The sequence below is a fragment of the Mauremys reevesii genome, linkage group 7 (assembly GCF_016161935.1).
Source record: "Mauremys reevesii isolate NIE-2019 linkage group 7, ASM1616193v1, whole genome shotgun sequence".
Taxonomy (NCBI): domain Eukaryota; kingdom Metazoa; phylum Chordata; order Testudines; family Geoemydidae; genus Mauremys; species Mauremys reevesii.
The window spans coordinates 6,539,961-6,556,249 of NC_052629.1; the positions used below are offsets into that span (position 1 = coordinate 6,539,961).

Sequence of the window (16,289 nt, forward strand, 5' to 3'; positions counted from 1 at the left end):
GTTCTAGGGTTGCTGCAGTGTGCAGGAACCCGCTGATCCTGACCCTTGTTCCTTCTGCTCCAGATGGAAACACTCAAACCCATTCAAGTACTGAACTGGAGTTAACAGAGCATGTCTGTTCTGGCTGCTGGCATGAATAAGTGCAAGAATGTGTAAATTTTATGCAGGGTCCCAGCACCTAACAATCTGTTACATTCCCATTTAAATTGACAAGAATTTTGTCTGAGTAAGGATGCCAGGATTTGGTTCCATACTTCAGTGTGTGGGGACAGAACAGGTTTGAAGTGATGCTGTTGTGAAAAACAGAGAGCCCCATTCTTTCCCCTTTCTCTTTCACTCACTCTTTCTGAGGAAAGATCACATTTTGGAGATGTTGAGGAGGAGGGGACTGTAAAATCTGATAAGTCTCTGGATGTGAGAACCCAAAGAGAGAGAGAGAGGAATACAAGGATGGCTCTTGGGTTGAGAGTATGGATGACAGGGAATATGATGACAGTGAAGGACGGGGTAGTTGAAAGTTTTGAGCATGTTGAGCTTGAGTTGATTTGTGAGGCACTCAAAAAGAGCTGTCAGAAATACAATGGGCCGGGTGTGGAGAAGTACTTGAGTTTTGAGTAGTCAGTGCAGAGATGGTAACTGAAGCCACAAAAATGTATGAGGCCACCAAAGATAAGGTGCAGACCTGGTGTAAATTTTTTATTTAATTTTTTTTGACAAAAAATGGCTTTTGCATCAAAATGGAGATTTCCATGGGTCATGTCCAATTTTGAGGAAAAGAATTTTGGGTTTTCATCCATTGACCAAATGAAAAACATGTTCCGTGTTTGGCTGAAATGTTTAGGTTCTCAGCTGCCAAAAATATAGCGGGGGAAAGGGGTTTTCTTTTTTGACGACAGACAACTTTTCTGTTTTCATACGTATTTTTCATGGGAACCAAAAGCATTGCCTGACCAGTTCTAATGCAAAGATGGAAGAGGAGACCAAGGACTGAGCTCTGTGAGATTCCTGCAGATAGCAAAGGCATCAGAAAGAACTATTGAGGGAAATGCTGAGAGAGCAGCCACAAAGACAGAAAGAAAACCATCAGAGGAAGAAGATGTTGAAGGGAGAATGACTAGTGGGTGATGGAAGGCACAGGAGAGGAAGAGGATGGAGTATAAACTCAACAGCTCAGCTAGGAAGAGGGCACTGGCTTCCTCGGTGGTTCTAGTGAAGTAGATTTTTCTTCTTTTTTTAAAAGACCTAAACTGACTTAAATCAGATCAGGACAATGAGGACTTATGCTAGAGCTGAGCCAAACTCAGTATTTCCATCTCACTGGAAGTTCTGATATTTAGACATTTGTTTTCATCTCGAATTGGGATGAAAAGTTGAAACACAAAATCATTTTTGCATCGCAAAAAGTTCAGAAAAATTTCTATTCAGCAATGTCAAAACACTTTTTGTTTTGATTCGCTGAAGTGAATTGAAACATTTTGCTTTGAATTAGTTTCACATTGCACTGCATATATTTATGATGCCATGGTGCCTCTTGGGAATTTTAGTTCAGCTGCTCATGTCCTCATTCCTCTGTATGGGACAGGCTCCCTGACCAGACTACATCTCCCATGATGCGCCATGTGGCTCAGTCAAAGAGGAGACCACAGGGGATCATGGGAGATGTAGTCCAATTAAGGAGCCCCACCCATGAAGAGGATGGGGGTATGAAACATTCAAACTACAGTTGCTATGAAGCATTGTGGCGCCATAGGCAGATACTATTTAATGTTGAACTGATTTGAAACAAAATCTTTGTTTAGTTGAACATAATGAAATATTTCAATTCAGTTCTAAACTATCCAGATCAAAATATTTCGCTTAGATTTTCCTGACAGAAAGCAATTTTTTCTTATTTATTGAAAAATCAATTTAGCAGAAACTACATATTTTAATTGAAAAATCACTTAGATGGAAAATTCCCAACAAGCTTTAGTTACTGCTCTGAAATGAGGCTGGTCTTCAGACCCTTACTTGCCCTGGCAGTTCGTCACATCGCAAGCGCCGCTCACTCTCTTGCCTTGTATCAACCCTTTTTCTTTTTAATGAGAGCTCTACTCTGAAGCTCATGCCCCCAAACTTTGAGTTCAGCACATCTCCCGGCTCAGGTCCTAGCGCTGGGAACTGTTAAATTACCCTTCGAGCTGGGATGTGGTTCCCCAGAGTTAAACTGCGGCACAAGCGCTGCCTGCTTGCAGAGGGTATTGAAAGATAATTGGAATGAGGGCCCTTTTTCTCTTCCTGTCAGGTTTCCTGCTTGAACTTAGGGAGTGAGATACATATCACAGCTTTAGGAAGAAGAAAAAGAAATAGGGAAAAAATAAAGAATTAAGTTGCCCAAGACTTTGGCCATGATATCTTAGCAGAGGGGAAGGACTGGGAGATATGATCCAGTGTGGGTTGAATCAATAAAAATAAATTATGAGTTCTTTGCCATCGCCTCCTATAATGCATGACAGAGGACCCTTAAATCATATCTCCACCCGGCAGTAGAGATTGTATTTATGTTTAACTGAGGTACACAAAGATAAAGCGCGGGCTTCTGTTATTTGAAGCCGTCTGGATGTCTTTTCTTGTGGGAATGCTTGTTTGTTCGCAGCAGGACCATCTAGAAGCGGCAGCAAAGATACTATGGGGAAAAATCATGCCTTGTCAGAGGAATGGCTTAGATAACCTAATAGGTCTTTGCCATCTCTGACTTCTGTGATTTGTGCTACTTGTGAGCTGTTGTGTCCCTCCCCCCTCCCCAGTGTGTTTGTTTATATTGGCTTGGGATCCTTCCCAACTGTCCCCATGTTTTGCTGTTAGCTTTAAAAGACTGATTCATACACCATGTCTTCCCCAAAGACAAGCTTATCCTGACTCATGCCCAACGATTAGAATAATATTTAGCTTTTATGGAGTGCTTTTCAGCTTTACAAGCCAACCTACCAGCTATGCTCTGGGATCCAGCCCAGCCTCTGGGGTGTTAACACAGCAGCTCGTTAATGGTGAGCAACAGCAGCGATTTGAAGCTACAGGGCGGAAGGCAGGTTATACTTCTGAAATTTGATCAGGATGCCAGGATTAATTAATATTCTTCTCGCAAATAATGCTATGGACCCTTTAATGACTAGAAAGAACCAGGGCCTCTTTTTTTTTTTCCTTCCAATATCCAGCCCCAGAGATAGCATAGTGCATCCTCACATCACGCAGGAGCAAATACCCTACCTCAGCAGCAGGCGTGGGTGACCTTCCTACCAGCTCTGTTGTACTGACCATTTAATGTTTTGGCTTTTGGGCCGTACTCCAATAGCCAAATGTCCTCTGGGTTGCTTCTGCCTAGCAGCATTAAGGGCTGGTGGGAGGAGGGTTTCTCAGTCCCTGCTGCTGCAGAATTGGAGGACAGGCTGTTTTGCTCTCTGCTGCGGACACTTAGTGGTGCATCGGGGAAGAGCTGGCCGATGACACCAGTCCCCAGTGAATAATGACAGGGAGAGAGGGCCAGCGAACTGCTTGCTGAAGGCAAAGGAGGGGGCCAGGTAAGCCTACCGCGAGGTGGAGAGGGCAGCTGGCCATTCACAAAAACACTGAGAAGTGGAAAAGGCCGCAGGATGCTCCTATACAAAGAGGGGTCCTCTGGGTAAGTGGAGGGGAGCTCCAGATCAGATGGGCAAGGGGAGTCCAGAGTAAGAAGGGGGCAGATGAGGGTGATATTCAGAATTGGATGGGTGGGGAGGTCTCTGGTGGGGTGAATGAGGGCCTGAGAGTCCAATCAGATTACCTGGTGCCACCTGCGTGCAGAAGGGCTAGGCTCCTGTGGCAAACCCAGAAACAGGCAAGGGAAGAGAGAGGCTGGTAGGAAGGAGCCCAGCCAAACAGGGATGGGGATTGAGCAGACCTGAACTGCTGCTTATAGGGTCCTTGGGCCAGAACCTGGTGTAGCCTGACAGCCACTGGTATAGGGGTGCAGAGCCCTGAGCTATGGCTGAACATTGTAAGGAGAAGGCATTTGGACAATTGTCCTCTTGGACTTTGTACCCCTGGCAGGGGGGACTAAATGAGGACCTGGGAGGAGGTTGCCAGAAGAGAGACTATCACAGAGCAAGCAGAGAGCAGAAGGGTCACCCAGTGTCATAAGAGCTACTTTCCCAGATCTAGGCATGAGGAGGGGCACTAGCAGTGAGCGGGGACCGCCATTACAGGGTCTGACTATTCAGACCCCAGGCCAGGCCCTCCCTCACCTTTGTAATCACAAACCCCTGTTGGTGCATCTGCAGGCCGAGTGATCTGGAGGAGCTTTCTCACGGTACCCTTCTGTCTAGGAGAAATTGACAGGCTTTCTGCTCTTTAGCATCAAGATATTAGTAGCAGAAAAAGACCCCCCAAATGGTTGCATAGCTTCCACAAACCTAGCCATGGTACTGGAACCGGAGTAAACAGGAAAGCCAGAGACATCTTGCTAAGGAGGCAACAAAGCCAGCTATCACACTGTGCTCATGCTGTAATGAACCCGATACCGTGCACCTCTAAGCTGGGCTAGGGAGAATCACAGCAGTTTTCACTGTGTGACTGACTCTGTGTACTGCTAACAGAGTAACATAAGGGACCTGTGCTTCCGAAGCAGGAGAATCTGACTTCTCTGCCCATCCTGTGGTGAATTTCTAAGGGCCTATGACATCCAGCCATCAGGACCACTGTCTGGTTCCCAAGGTGTGAGTAATGGTTTCATTATTATTATTCTTTAAGGTTTATATTACATTAGAACCTAAAGGCCACAACCAGGTCATGGCCCGCTTGTGCTAGGCATGGTACAAACACCTAATAAATGACAGTCCCAAAGAGCATACGGAACGAAAGGCGACAGAGCATTTCACCTCTGGGTCACCAGCCCTGGTCAAAAGTGACTGCAGTTATGACAGGGATGTTTAGCCTATAGGACAAGAGCAAATAGGTCAGCGAAGTTGAGATGCTCCACATCAGCGTTGCGCTAGCTCAGGGATGGGCAAACTTTTTGGTCTGAGGGCTGCATCGGGTTTCGTAAATTGTATGGTGGGCCGGTTAGGGGAGGGAGGGGCTTGTGGCCTGGCCCCCACCTCCTATCTTCCCCCCCTCCAGGAACCCCGCCTCATCCACACCCCCGCTCCCTCTCCCCTGACCTCCTCCAGACCCCTGCCTCCCCATCCACCCCCCCATTCCTGACTGCCCCCCAACCCCTGCCCCCATTCAACCCGTTCCCCGCCCTCTGACTGCCCTGTCCCCTCTCCACACCCCTGTCCCCTGACCACCGCACCAAACTCCCCTGCTCTCTATCCAACCATCCCTTCTCCCTGCCCCCTTACCGCACTGCCTGGAGCACCGGTGGTTGGCAGCGCTGCGGTCGTGCCGCCTAGCTGCAGTCAGGCCATGCCGCTGCCACCACCGTACAGCACAGAGCACCGGGTCAGGCTGGGCTCTGCAGCTGCGCTGCCCCCGGAGCTCGCAGCCCTGCCGCCAAGAGCATTGCGCCAGCGGTGGGGTGAGTGAGCTGAGGCTGTGGGGGAGGGGGTCAGCAGGGGAGCGGCCGGGGGTGAGCCTCCCGGGCTAGGAGCTCAGGGACCAGGCAGGACGGTCCTGAAGGCAGGATGTGGCCCGCGGACCTTAGTTTGCCCACCTCTGCACTAGCTAATACCTTTGTTGTCCGCATACAGGGCCTGGGTGGATGGGCCTGGATGGATAGGCCTGAAAAATGCCCTCTGGTGCCCTAGAGGTGGGAATAGATGTGTGAAAACCTTGCTGTGCATCTGTCCTGTGGATGCAGATGGGGACTGCACTCCCCAGAGTTGGCGCTTTTCAGGAGCAGTTTAAAAAGTGCTTTCTCTCTCTCTCTCTCTCTCTCTCTGTTTACAACAACAAATTTTGCTCGTTTGTTCTGCGTTTCAGCATCTGGAATTTCAAGCTACATTTTCCACCCAGAAGTCTCCGTTGTTAGTGAAAAGACTCCCACTGGCTTCAGTGGGCTTTGGATCCGGCTCCAAGTACTTATTGTTTGGCATTAAAAGGGATAAAACAAAACAAAATAACGTGGCTATTTTCCAACCAAAAAATGAAAAGCAGCACAGGGCAGAGAAGATTAAAAGAGGGCGTTTTTCTTTAGTTCTTTTATTTGGTTTTTGTTTTGATGACACATTTGACAGTTTCAGCAATTGGTGATCACAGGGTCTCGTGAATATTTTTAGTTTTGGTATCTGATCTCTAGACTCGTTTCTTTCATTTTCAGAGGTTTCTTTTGCCAGCCCTGCCTGAAGCCATGTACTGATTTTTTTTTTTTGTTCTTACTTTTTTTAAACATGTATATAGGACCAGATCCTCTGTGGCTGTAGATTGGCTTGGTTCACTGGAGCCCTGGTGATTTACACCAGGAAAGGAACTGGCCCTCAGATGTTATCAGTCCCTTCCGTTCTTCTGAAATGAAACACCTCAACCAATAGAGTTCTCAGCTACCAGCTTCTTCGAGTAGGCTCACCAAAGCCAGGGAGAAAGAATTGGTTTGTGGTGAGAGCCCTGGGCTGGTGTTTTGAGAGAATCAGTTTCTCTTTCCAGTTGTGCCCAGACTTACTGTGTTACTCTGAACAAATTGTGACTTAATCTTTCCTCACCTCAGTAGAACAAGGCTATTACTTGTCTTTCTTACAGTGGTGGTACTGGCTATGCCTCAATTAAATGTTTGTGTAAAGTGCTTTGAATTCCTCTGATGGAAGGTAATACTTAGCACCTCTGTCCTCTCTTCCCAGGAGGAAATTGTATTGTTCAGATGTTAACCACTACACCCAAGCAATAAGCGAGTGCAGTGTCATAGAATATCAGAGTTGGAAGGGATCTCAGGAGATCATCTAGTCCAACCCCCTGCTCAAAGCAGGACCAACCCCCAGATTTTTACCCCAGTTCCCCAAATGGCCCTATCAAGGATTGAACTCACAACCCTGGGTTTAGCAGGCCAATGCTCAAACCAGTGAGCTAAGGCAGGTGTCTATGACTGGGGATATGTGTGAGATTAGGAGGAGCATCACGGTCCTGTCTAGAGGGGGTTGTGTGAACATTATTTTTGAGGAAGGAAGAAAAAAAAACACAAATCAAACCTCAGTAGGAACCTCCCCATTTCAGCTGTTTTTGCCCCCCTGCCATTCCCTGATCGTGATGCAAACTCAAAATGAGACCAAATTCATTTCAAAGCTCCCCAGCCCTTAATTTGGAGTCTGTTAAGTGACCCAACAATGGATGAAATGTATGTGGTGTGGGGTTGGACTCTGAGTGCTTTTCTCCATGCTAGGGCCCTGATCTAGCAGAACTTATGCACAACCTTAACTTTGAGTGTGTGAGGAGTCCCGCTGAAGTAATGGACATCAATGGAACTAAAGTTAAGCAGATGTTTCCGTGTCTTGCTAGATCAGTCTGTGGATTGTGTACTGTGCAGCTTTCTATTGATGGTAGAGACTGGCTTAATGACCAAATTAATCCCCACTGAAAGTACATTTAAGTCAGTGGATAAATTGGCGTGGCTTTTTTTTTTTCTTTAAGACTATAGTGCAAGCAATCAAACAGCCTGGGACTGCACTGGTCCATATTCGTTGGCTCTCAGAAACACCAGCACTGGTCTCCCCTCAATTGCAGAAGGTCCATGAAGAGTCCTGCCGATTGGCTCATGTTTTTATCAGCCCCTTGTGTTTACCCATCAGTGCAGCTGCTTTCATCAGAGTCCGGAAAATGCAAATTACAATAGTGGACAAGATTTCCTCGCCTAGCATTGAGGGTAAAGGTTACAAATGTTATGGAAAACAAGTATTTAGCTTGGAAATGAAAAAACGTACACCAGTGTTTGAGTGTGAGAGGGAGAGCTCTCATTTTTTATAGCTAAAGCTATCCCTTCTCTATTTTTTTACATCAAGACACTGCCTGCACAGCACACCTTCCTTTGCTCCTTATTAATTACACTCTGAAAATATGTGGACAGGGCTACTGATGAGCTATGTTAATCTCTCTGCTGATAAAGCTGATTGCTGAGGATAGGGATTAATTTTGTGCTGCAGATCAAGGCTGGCTTCTCAGCTTCTCTACCTAAAGTGATCACACATCTCTCTCTAATGAGGATGTCTCCTTGATACATGAGAGTAGCTGCCTTTGACTTGATGCTTCTCAGTTGTTCTGAAGTTCTTTATTAAGCTGCTGAAGGAATCAAATGCATTTACACTGTAATTCTTTGGAACCAAAGAGCATCTATATGGAGGTATATGCAAAGCACTTCACCAATTTAGAGGTAGCAAGGTCTGGGGGAAGGTTTAATGAACTAAAGTAATTTTCCTTCATAGTAAAACTTTATAGCCAGGAGAGGTTCTTACACCCCTGAAGGTGCTCAGGGGCTCGTGAGCCCTTCTGTAATTTATGTTTTCAAGGATTCTTAGTATTTCTTCCATACAATAGGAATTCCCTTGTGCTTGGTGTTTTCCATATGGACCAAAACTGAGGCAGCTGTGGCAGATCTAGGTTCATTTCCAGGTTTTCTCTGTGGGTTCTTTTTCTTTTTGGTCAAAGTAAAAGCTACCAGATCGACCAGTCTTGGAGACTGAAAGCTTCTATCTTGAGGAGAAGGTACATTATGCTTGCCATGTATACAGCAGTGCATGCTTCCTCATGGTGTCCCTGCTGTCTTCATGCTTTCACCCTGACCCAGAGGAGCCACCTATAGTGAACAAAAGAGGATTTCACTCCCCAATGCTTGGCTTGTCTGTTGGGACTGCCAACAAAGGGGGCTGATTTTTAGGCCTGGTCTACACTTAAAAGTTAGGTTGACTTAGCTATGTCTCCCAGGGCTGTGAAAAATTTTGTGACCTGATTAGGTCAACATAATCCCTACTGGAGATGCAACTAGGTTGATGGAAGAATTCTTCCGTCAACCAAGCTATCACCTCTCAGAAAGGAAGATTAACTGCATTGATGGAAAAAACCCCTTCCCTCAATGTAGGAAGCATCTTCGCTCTGGCGCTATAGTGGGCTGTAGTGTAGACATGCCCTTAGAATGGAAACTCTTTGGATCAGGAACTACCCTTTTGTTCTGTGTTTGCACAACGGGGTCCTAGTCCATGACTGGGGCTCCTAGATGCTACTGTAGTAAAGATAATAAACAATAGTGGTAGGAGTGTTTTGTGATGTGGGTGCTTGCTAGAGCAGGCTGGGAATTTTTTCTTCAAAATTATTTTTCATCAGATAATGCAGTTTCTGGAAAATGATTGTGCTGGATTTTTTTCAATTTTTCCATTAGGAACACCAAAATGAACTATTTCACTTCAGATCATTTAATTCTGAGTCAATTTGACATTATAAATGGCATTTTCACATGAGGTTGCATTGCCTCATGGGAATTGTAGTTTGGTTGTCTCGCATCCCTGTTCTGTCCTATGGGCTGGGCTCCCTGGCTGACTACAATCTCCTATGATGCAATGTGGTCTCCCCTCTGAATGAGCTGCATGTTGCCTCATGGGAGTCACATGACTAGAGGGCATCATGGGAAATTACTTTGGCCACAGAGCTCATCCCCCAGGGGAGAATGGGGGCATCAAGTAAATGACTCGCAACACCCAGTTCAATAAACAGAAATGAAACCTTTCAATTCAAGCATATAAAAATTTTTCATTTTGATTGAAAATGCCAGAATGAAACGTCTCTCCATTTCCGGCCCAATATTACTTGGAGAGTTGTGTTTGGTGAAACATTTTGATATTTCAACTTTTCATCCAAAAAAAAAATAATTTTAATATAAAAATTTTGCGCAGGATGGAAATTCCCAGTTTCGCTCAGCTCCAACACTTATCTGGTAGTGAATGGATTGAATGTGCCAACTCCATCTTGCATAGGGCACCAAACATCCTTAGGTCACTGCTCTCTCCAGATGGGGAAGGATGGAGGCAGCCTGATAACTGTGTGCTGCACAACCATGCTGGAAACCCAGTGGAAATTGTCTCCGTTGCCTTCTGCTTCTAAGGTTGTTGGGGATTGTTGAGCCTGGTGTTGGGGTAGTACATGGAATCCCTCCCAAAGCAGGATTGGAAATGCCTTGTTGCCAAACAGTAACTTTTCAGCTTGGAAAAGTGATGACTAAGGGGTATGTGATAGAGGTCTCTAAAGTCATACTTGATGTCGAGAAAGTAAATAAGGAAGTATTATTTACTCCTCATAACACAAGAACTAGGGGTCATCAAATGAAATTAATAGGCATCAGGTTTAAAACAAACAAAAGGAAGTACTTTTTCACATAATGCACAGTCAACCTGTGGAACTCCTTGCCAGAGGATGTTGTGAAGGCCAAGTTTATAACAGCGTTCAAAAAAAGCACTAGGTAAGTTCATGGAGGATAGGTCCATCAGTGGCTATTAGCCAGGATGGACACAGATGGTGTCCCTAGCCACTGTTTGCCAGAAGCTGGGAATGGGTGACAGGGGTTTGATCAGTTGGTGATTATGTGTTCTGTAAATTCCCTCTGGGGCACTTGGCACTGGCCACTGTTGGTAGACAGGATACTGGGCTAGATGGACCTTTGGTCTGACCCAGTATGGCTGTTCTTATGGTAACTTTCCTGGCAGACAAGTTATTTCAGAAATGTGTTGTCCAACCTTTTTTGCCTAGGAGGGTGGTGGCTGTTCAAAGTCTTAAACAGGCCCTGAAGTCTCTTGTGAATAACTGCTAAGTACCATGCTGTTTAAAAGCCTGTCTGAAAACAAACTTGTACCTTGGCTGTTTCTTTGTCTGTGATGTATGTCTTGGCTGTATGTATGACATTGCTTTGATAGTTACATTTGCTCCCTTAGTATCACAAGGCAGTGTTATGAAGAAAGGGACTTTCACAGCTTTAGTCACAAAGGTTTGTATGTTAAGACTCCCTGCAATCCTCCCTGGTTTTTAAACTCCCCAACCTATTGTACGTGTTACATGTACTGTCTCTGAAGTGGCTTGTTTCATAAGCGAGAGCTGCGTTTTGTGCTGGCAGAAGCTACTCCGTTTGTAGTTGTAATATGAGCGTGCCTCCAGCATTGTGTGTGTGCGTGCGTGTTTGTGATTTGTATGTGTGATATGTTGTAAGGACTCTGTTGCATATCACTAATGCCTCAAGCAACTCCTGTTATTTTCTAGGACCTTATGTGAGGTTTAACTGCTAAGGGATGCTTACATTTCTGCCTTGCTCTCATTTGCAGCATGGTTTCCAGACAGTAAAGGCAGTAGTAGGGCGGGATTCTGCTTTGTTACGCTGGTGTCAATCCAGAATAGCTCCACCAAAGTTGATGGCTTTACTTCAGATTTAAACCAGGATGGCAGAGCTGGATTTAGCCCATTGGCCTAGTATTTGCAAGTTTTGCTAATGATAAATTACATACTGTAAGGTACAATTACAATAAGCATAAAACCCAGCAAGAGCTGTGTAAGGAACAGAGTCCTTACAGAGAGAGTATGAACACAGCATCCATTTGAAATTACAGGGGAAATTAAATGGGCAGAATGTAATTACCCTGTTGGAATCTGTCCAGGATGTTGGGGCTCAATATATCTCATACATCTAAGATCTGATCCAGCTCCCATTGGCTTCAGTGGAAGCTGAATTGGGTTCCTACATTGGAAAACAAGTACCATGTCACTAGAAGAAAAATCAAACCAAGTGGCTTTATGTCCCAGGAGAAAGATCGCCCTTCCAGTACCACAGCGCCCCCTAGCTCTGTGCGGGGCATTGATTCAGGAGTCCGAGGGAAGAGCACCATCTCCTGTGTGACTAATGGCACTACCTTTTAAGGGCTCTCATCTAAGCACCGGAGGTGCTGCTTCTCAGATGTGACAAGAGCATTGCCCCAGGGCAATAGGAAGCATTCTAAAAACAAGCTACCCTAACCAGGGTATCCTTGAGAAAGTGGGAATCCAACCCCATGGCATCCATCACCCAGCGTGTAATGATGGATAGTGGGATGTTAATCAGGAAAGGCAAACGTGTGCAGCAGCCAGGTAGCTGGGTCACCACTTCTTGCTGATAGTTCCTCACCTTGTGCGGAAAGCTGTGGAGAAGCTTTTAATTTATAGCATGAAGGTATTTTTCGTATTTCCCTACTGCGTCACATTGATTTATGGAGTGACCTAACCTAACTCAAATCTGTCCAGCAACTGTTCCTTCACATTCTCTGCCAGAAGCTGCTTAACTTCTATTCTTCCCCCCCCCCCACCCGATTTCTACCCTGGAGGAAATAATGGAGCCAAACAAGAGCAAGAGAGAGAACAGTAACCACAGTATAAAGATGAATGAATGCTTGAAACAGACATCCCATCCATTAACCTAGGCAGAAGCATGTGCCCTAGAGTCTTATAGTTCCCATAGATCTCTTCCCTGTGATATGCTGTCAATAAGAAGGTACTGCAACCTGGGGTTTGTGACAGTGATTAACACATCTGCACTTTTCCCTTCAGCCTTTAACTTGTTGCCCCAGGTAGCTGTTAAGCAAGATAAGGCCACATTAAGGGCCTAGCCCTGCAAATGCCATGGAGTGTAGTGCTTGCTACTGTGAGCAGAGCTGGGCAACATTGTTCCAATGAAAAGCCTTTTTATTAGGGGAAAAAATGGTCTCGTCTTTGAAAATGAAAACTTTGCAAAAGGCCGACCATTTCTCTGAATTTTGCTCGACATTTTATCTAGATCTCTGTAGAAATTTTTTTCATTTGCCAGAAACCTAAATGTTTTCATTTAAAAAAAAATTGCCAAAAATATTTGGAAAAGGGCCTCTTTTGAGCCCTGGAAAATGTGGAAACAAGGGTGAGATTTCAAAATTTTGCTAAATTGGAAAAAAAAAATCAGTAGTGCATGGGGCAGGTCTACACTGTCCCTTCAGTCAATCTGAATTATGTCACTCAGGGGAGTGAAAAAGCCCCCTCCCTTGAGTGACGCAAATTTTGCGCTATCCACATGGGTGCTTTACTGGTGGGAGATGCTCTCCCGCTGACATAGCTTCCGCCTCTCACTAAGGTGGAGTAATTATGCCAATGGGAGTACGCTCTCCTGTCGGCACAGAGCGTCTTCACCAGATACGCTACAGCGGGACAGCTGCGCCGATGTAGCTCTGTACTGTAGACTTGCCCCTGAGGGGTCCCATTCACTTCAGTTGGATGAATCACGTGGTAAGCACTGTGTTAGGCCGCAAAGCCTAGATTTGTAAAGATATTTAGGCATTGCTCTGCTCAGCTTTTCAACACCTACAAGACTTAGGAGCCTAAGACTTGGTCTACACCTAAAACTTAGGACGGCATAGCTGCATCACCCAGGGATGTGAAAATATCACTCTCCTGAGACGTAGTTAAACTAGCGTAAACCCCAGGGTAGAAGCCTCTGGATTGGCGGAAAAATTCTTCTGCCAACATGGCTACCATCTCTACCTGGACTATATGGCATTGGTTGTGTTGCCATGGTGATCCAAGCAATGCCTAGATAGCTTTCATAATCTGGTGTTGGCAGGAGTGTCTTATCTGTAGAGCTACGTGTGCAGGGAAAGAGAAGTGGGAGAGAGAGCAGTTATTGGCACTCTATGTGAGTAATGTTATGTGGAGGTCTTATGGGATGGGGAGGGTACACCTGGCATAATATCTCTAGGTGTGCTAAGGGGTTTGAGCTTGCCAGCAACCCCTGTTACACCTTTTAACTTCCAGCACAGCTGACCAAGGCCCTGATTCAGCCAGGTACTTAAGCATGTGCTTAACTTTAAGCATGCTTCTCTTCCAGAGAAGATCAACAAAAATGATTAAAGGTCTAGAAAACATGACCTATGAGGGAAGATTGAAAACATTGGGTTTGTTCAGTCTGGAGAAGAGAAGACTGAGAGGGGACATGATAACAGTTTTCAAATACATAAAAGGTTATTACAAGGAGGGAGAAAAATTGTTCTTAACCTCTGAGGATAGAGCAAGAAGCAATGGGCTTAAATTGCAGCAAGGGCGGTTTAGGTTGGACATTAGTAAAAACTTCCTATCTGTCAGTGGAATAAATTACCTACGGAGGTTGTGGAATCTCCATCATTTTTAAGAGCAGGTTAGACAAACACCTGTCAGGGATGGTCGGATAATACTTAGTCCTGCCATGAGTGCACGGTGGACTAGATGACCTCTCAAGGTCCCTTCCAGTCCTATGATTCTATGTAAGTCCCACTGACTTTAATGGGACTTATGAACTGACTATAAAAGGGGGTGAAACAAAATCTTAGCTTGAATTTTGGCATGTTCAAAATCTGAATCTGCATTTTGTGCTTTGAACACATCTCTGCTAAAGGTAAATAGTCCTGGAAATTGCTTGGGGTTATGGCTGTCCCATTTTCCCAATGGTTGGGATAAAGCTTTGGCTATGTTTCTTTTATGTATGGTTCCGGTAATGTTTCTTTACCTGAAACGCTGAGTTTTTGCCCATCATTGATTGTGAAGCCCTTTGTCTGTGATCAAGGAAAATTTTGACCCCAGTCCAGCAGTCTGATCCTAGTTGGGAGTGTGAACTCTTACGCCTTAGAGTTATATATAATGGAGCTCAGCATGGGTGCGCAGACTGGTTCAGGGTCTGGACATGAATCCTCTCTCCATTTATCTTCGCTGAGTCTGAGGACTTTCATTGTCAAGTACCTTGGGGAATAAAGAGAGGAGTAGTTGAGTGTGGTTTCTGATTGGGCTACTTAGATAACAAGTTCCATCTCATTCCATCCCTGACCTTGAATAACTACAGCTGTAGAGAAGCCAGCTAACAATGTTAAAGGAATTCTTGTTGGCATGTTTCATTTCAAATGCGAAACATCCCGAGGATTAAAATAAATGTTACTAGTTACATGGATGCATTGAGCTAATGATTTTCTTTTTACTTACTTGATCCTATAATACCCCAACTTTAATGGATAAATGCTAAGCTCTCCTTTGGGTGATTTCAGATGCATTATATACATAGTTACAAAATCTTAAAGGAAGGCTCTTTTCTTTCTTTCTCCCCTGCAGGTGATTCTCATTCTAACAAAGCTCTACGACTTCAACTTGGGGAGCGTTACTGAAAGCTCACTGTGGAGGTAAGTGGATTATAGAAATCAGTGAATGGCAGGGAGCGGTTTGCTAGGCCTCATGTTATATGGGCTGCTGAGACTCAGAGAACCTGAATTGGCTGATCTGGGAAAAGTGGGGGAAATCAGAATAAGTTTGTGAGCTGCTCTGGTAAAACAGTCTTTGTTTGTGAGCTCACTAATTCTACGCCAGTAAGGGATGGATGGATGGATGGTGTTCCGGTTAAGATACCTGACTGGGACCTAAGAGATCTGGATGTCGGTCCTACCTCTGCCATAAGTTCACCGTGGGCCTTCACACACATGACTGAACGTCAGTTACCCATCTGTTAAATTGGGACAATAATCCCCCCCCCCTTTTTTTTTGGCTGCGTTATCTTATTTTGATCACTAACTCTTCAGGGCAGGGATTGTCTCTTACTCTGCGTGTGCACAGCGCTAGCACAATGGGGGCTGATCTGAGCTAGGGACTCTAGGCACTGCTGTAATGCAAATAATAAAGATGCCCAGAAGAAAAGTTTGTTAGAGAGAGGACATCGGGGAATGACGTTTAAAAAAAACCAACCTAACGCAGACCAGTAAAAACTTGATGTCAGGGAGACTGGTCTTGGCTAAGTGAGAGAGCCCACTTAACTTCCGCATACAGCTGTTGTATTATTATTTGTCTTACCATAGGAGCCCTAGACATGGATCCGGGCTGCACGATGCTAGGAACTGTACAAACACAAAACTAAAAGGTGGTCCCTGACCCAATGAGCTTTCCCCTTGCATCCAATCCTATTCTGTATTTCTCATATGGTGGCCCAAATCCTGAACCCACAGATACAGCAAAACTTCCATTGATTCCATCAGGACAAGGATTTGGCTCAGAAATACTTGTTACAGTTGGAGAACTTTTATTTGCAAAGCATGTTTACAGCACAAACAGCTAGCTAACCATCCCAATCAATCCTCTCTTCCACCTTTGAGCCCCTCTGCCTGGCAGGCAGGTGGTATCACAATTTGGCACATAGGTGGAGGTGAGCAGAGGCATGTCTGAAGTCACACAGGGGAATCAGTATCCGAACTGGAATTAGAATCAGGAGTTCCAGGCTCAGCTCACACCTCCCATGTGTTATTCCATTACTGACTTGGATAGATTAGCCAATATACAGTGAGTTGACTGCCTTTGGTTGTGCTTTGTTTCTTCTG

The 16,289-nt window shown here is 45.1% G+C and overlaps 1 protein-coding gene across 7 annotated transcripts in view; it reads left to right on the forward strand.

Moving 5' to 3' along the window:
- SORCS3 (sortilin related VPS10 domain containing receptor 3) overlaps positions 1-16,289 on the forward strand; it is a 522,792-nt gene that overhangs the window by 204,641 nt on the left and 301,862 nt on the right. For all 7 annotated transcript variants that reach the window (XM_039481980.1, XM_039481984.1, XM_039481985.1 and 4 more), the window contains one exon: positions 15,040-15,107. In XM_039481980.1, the coding sequence (XP_039337914.1) occupies positions 15,040-15,107 (68 nt within the window). The remainder of the gene's footprint in view (positions 1-15,039; positions 15,108-16,289) is intronic.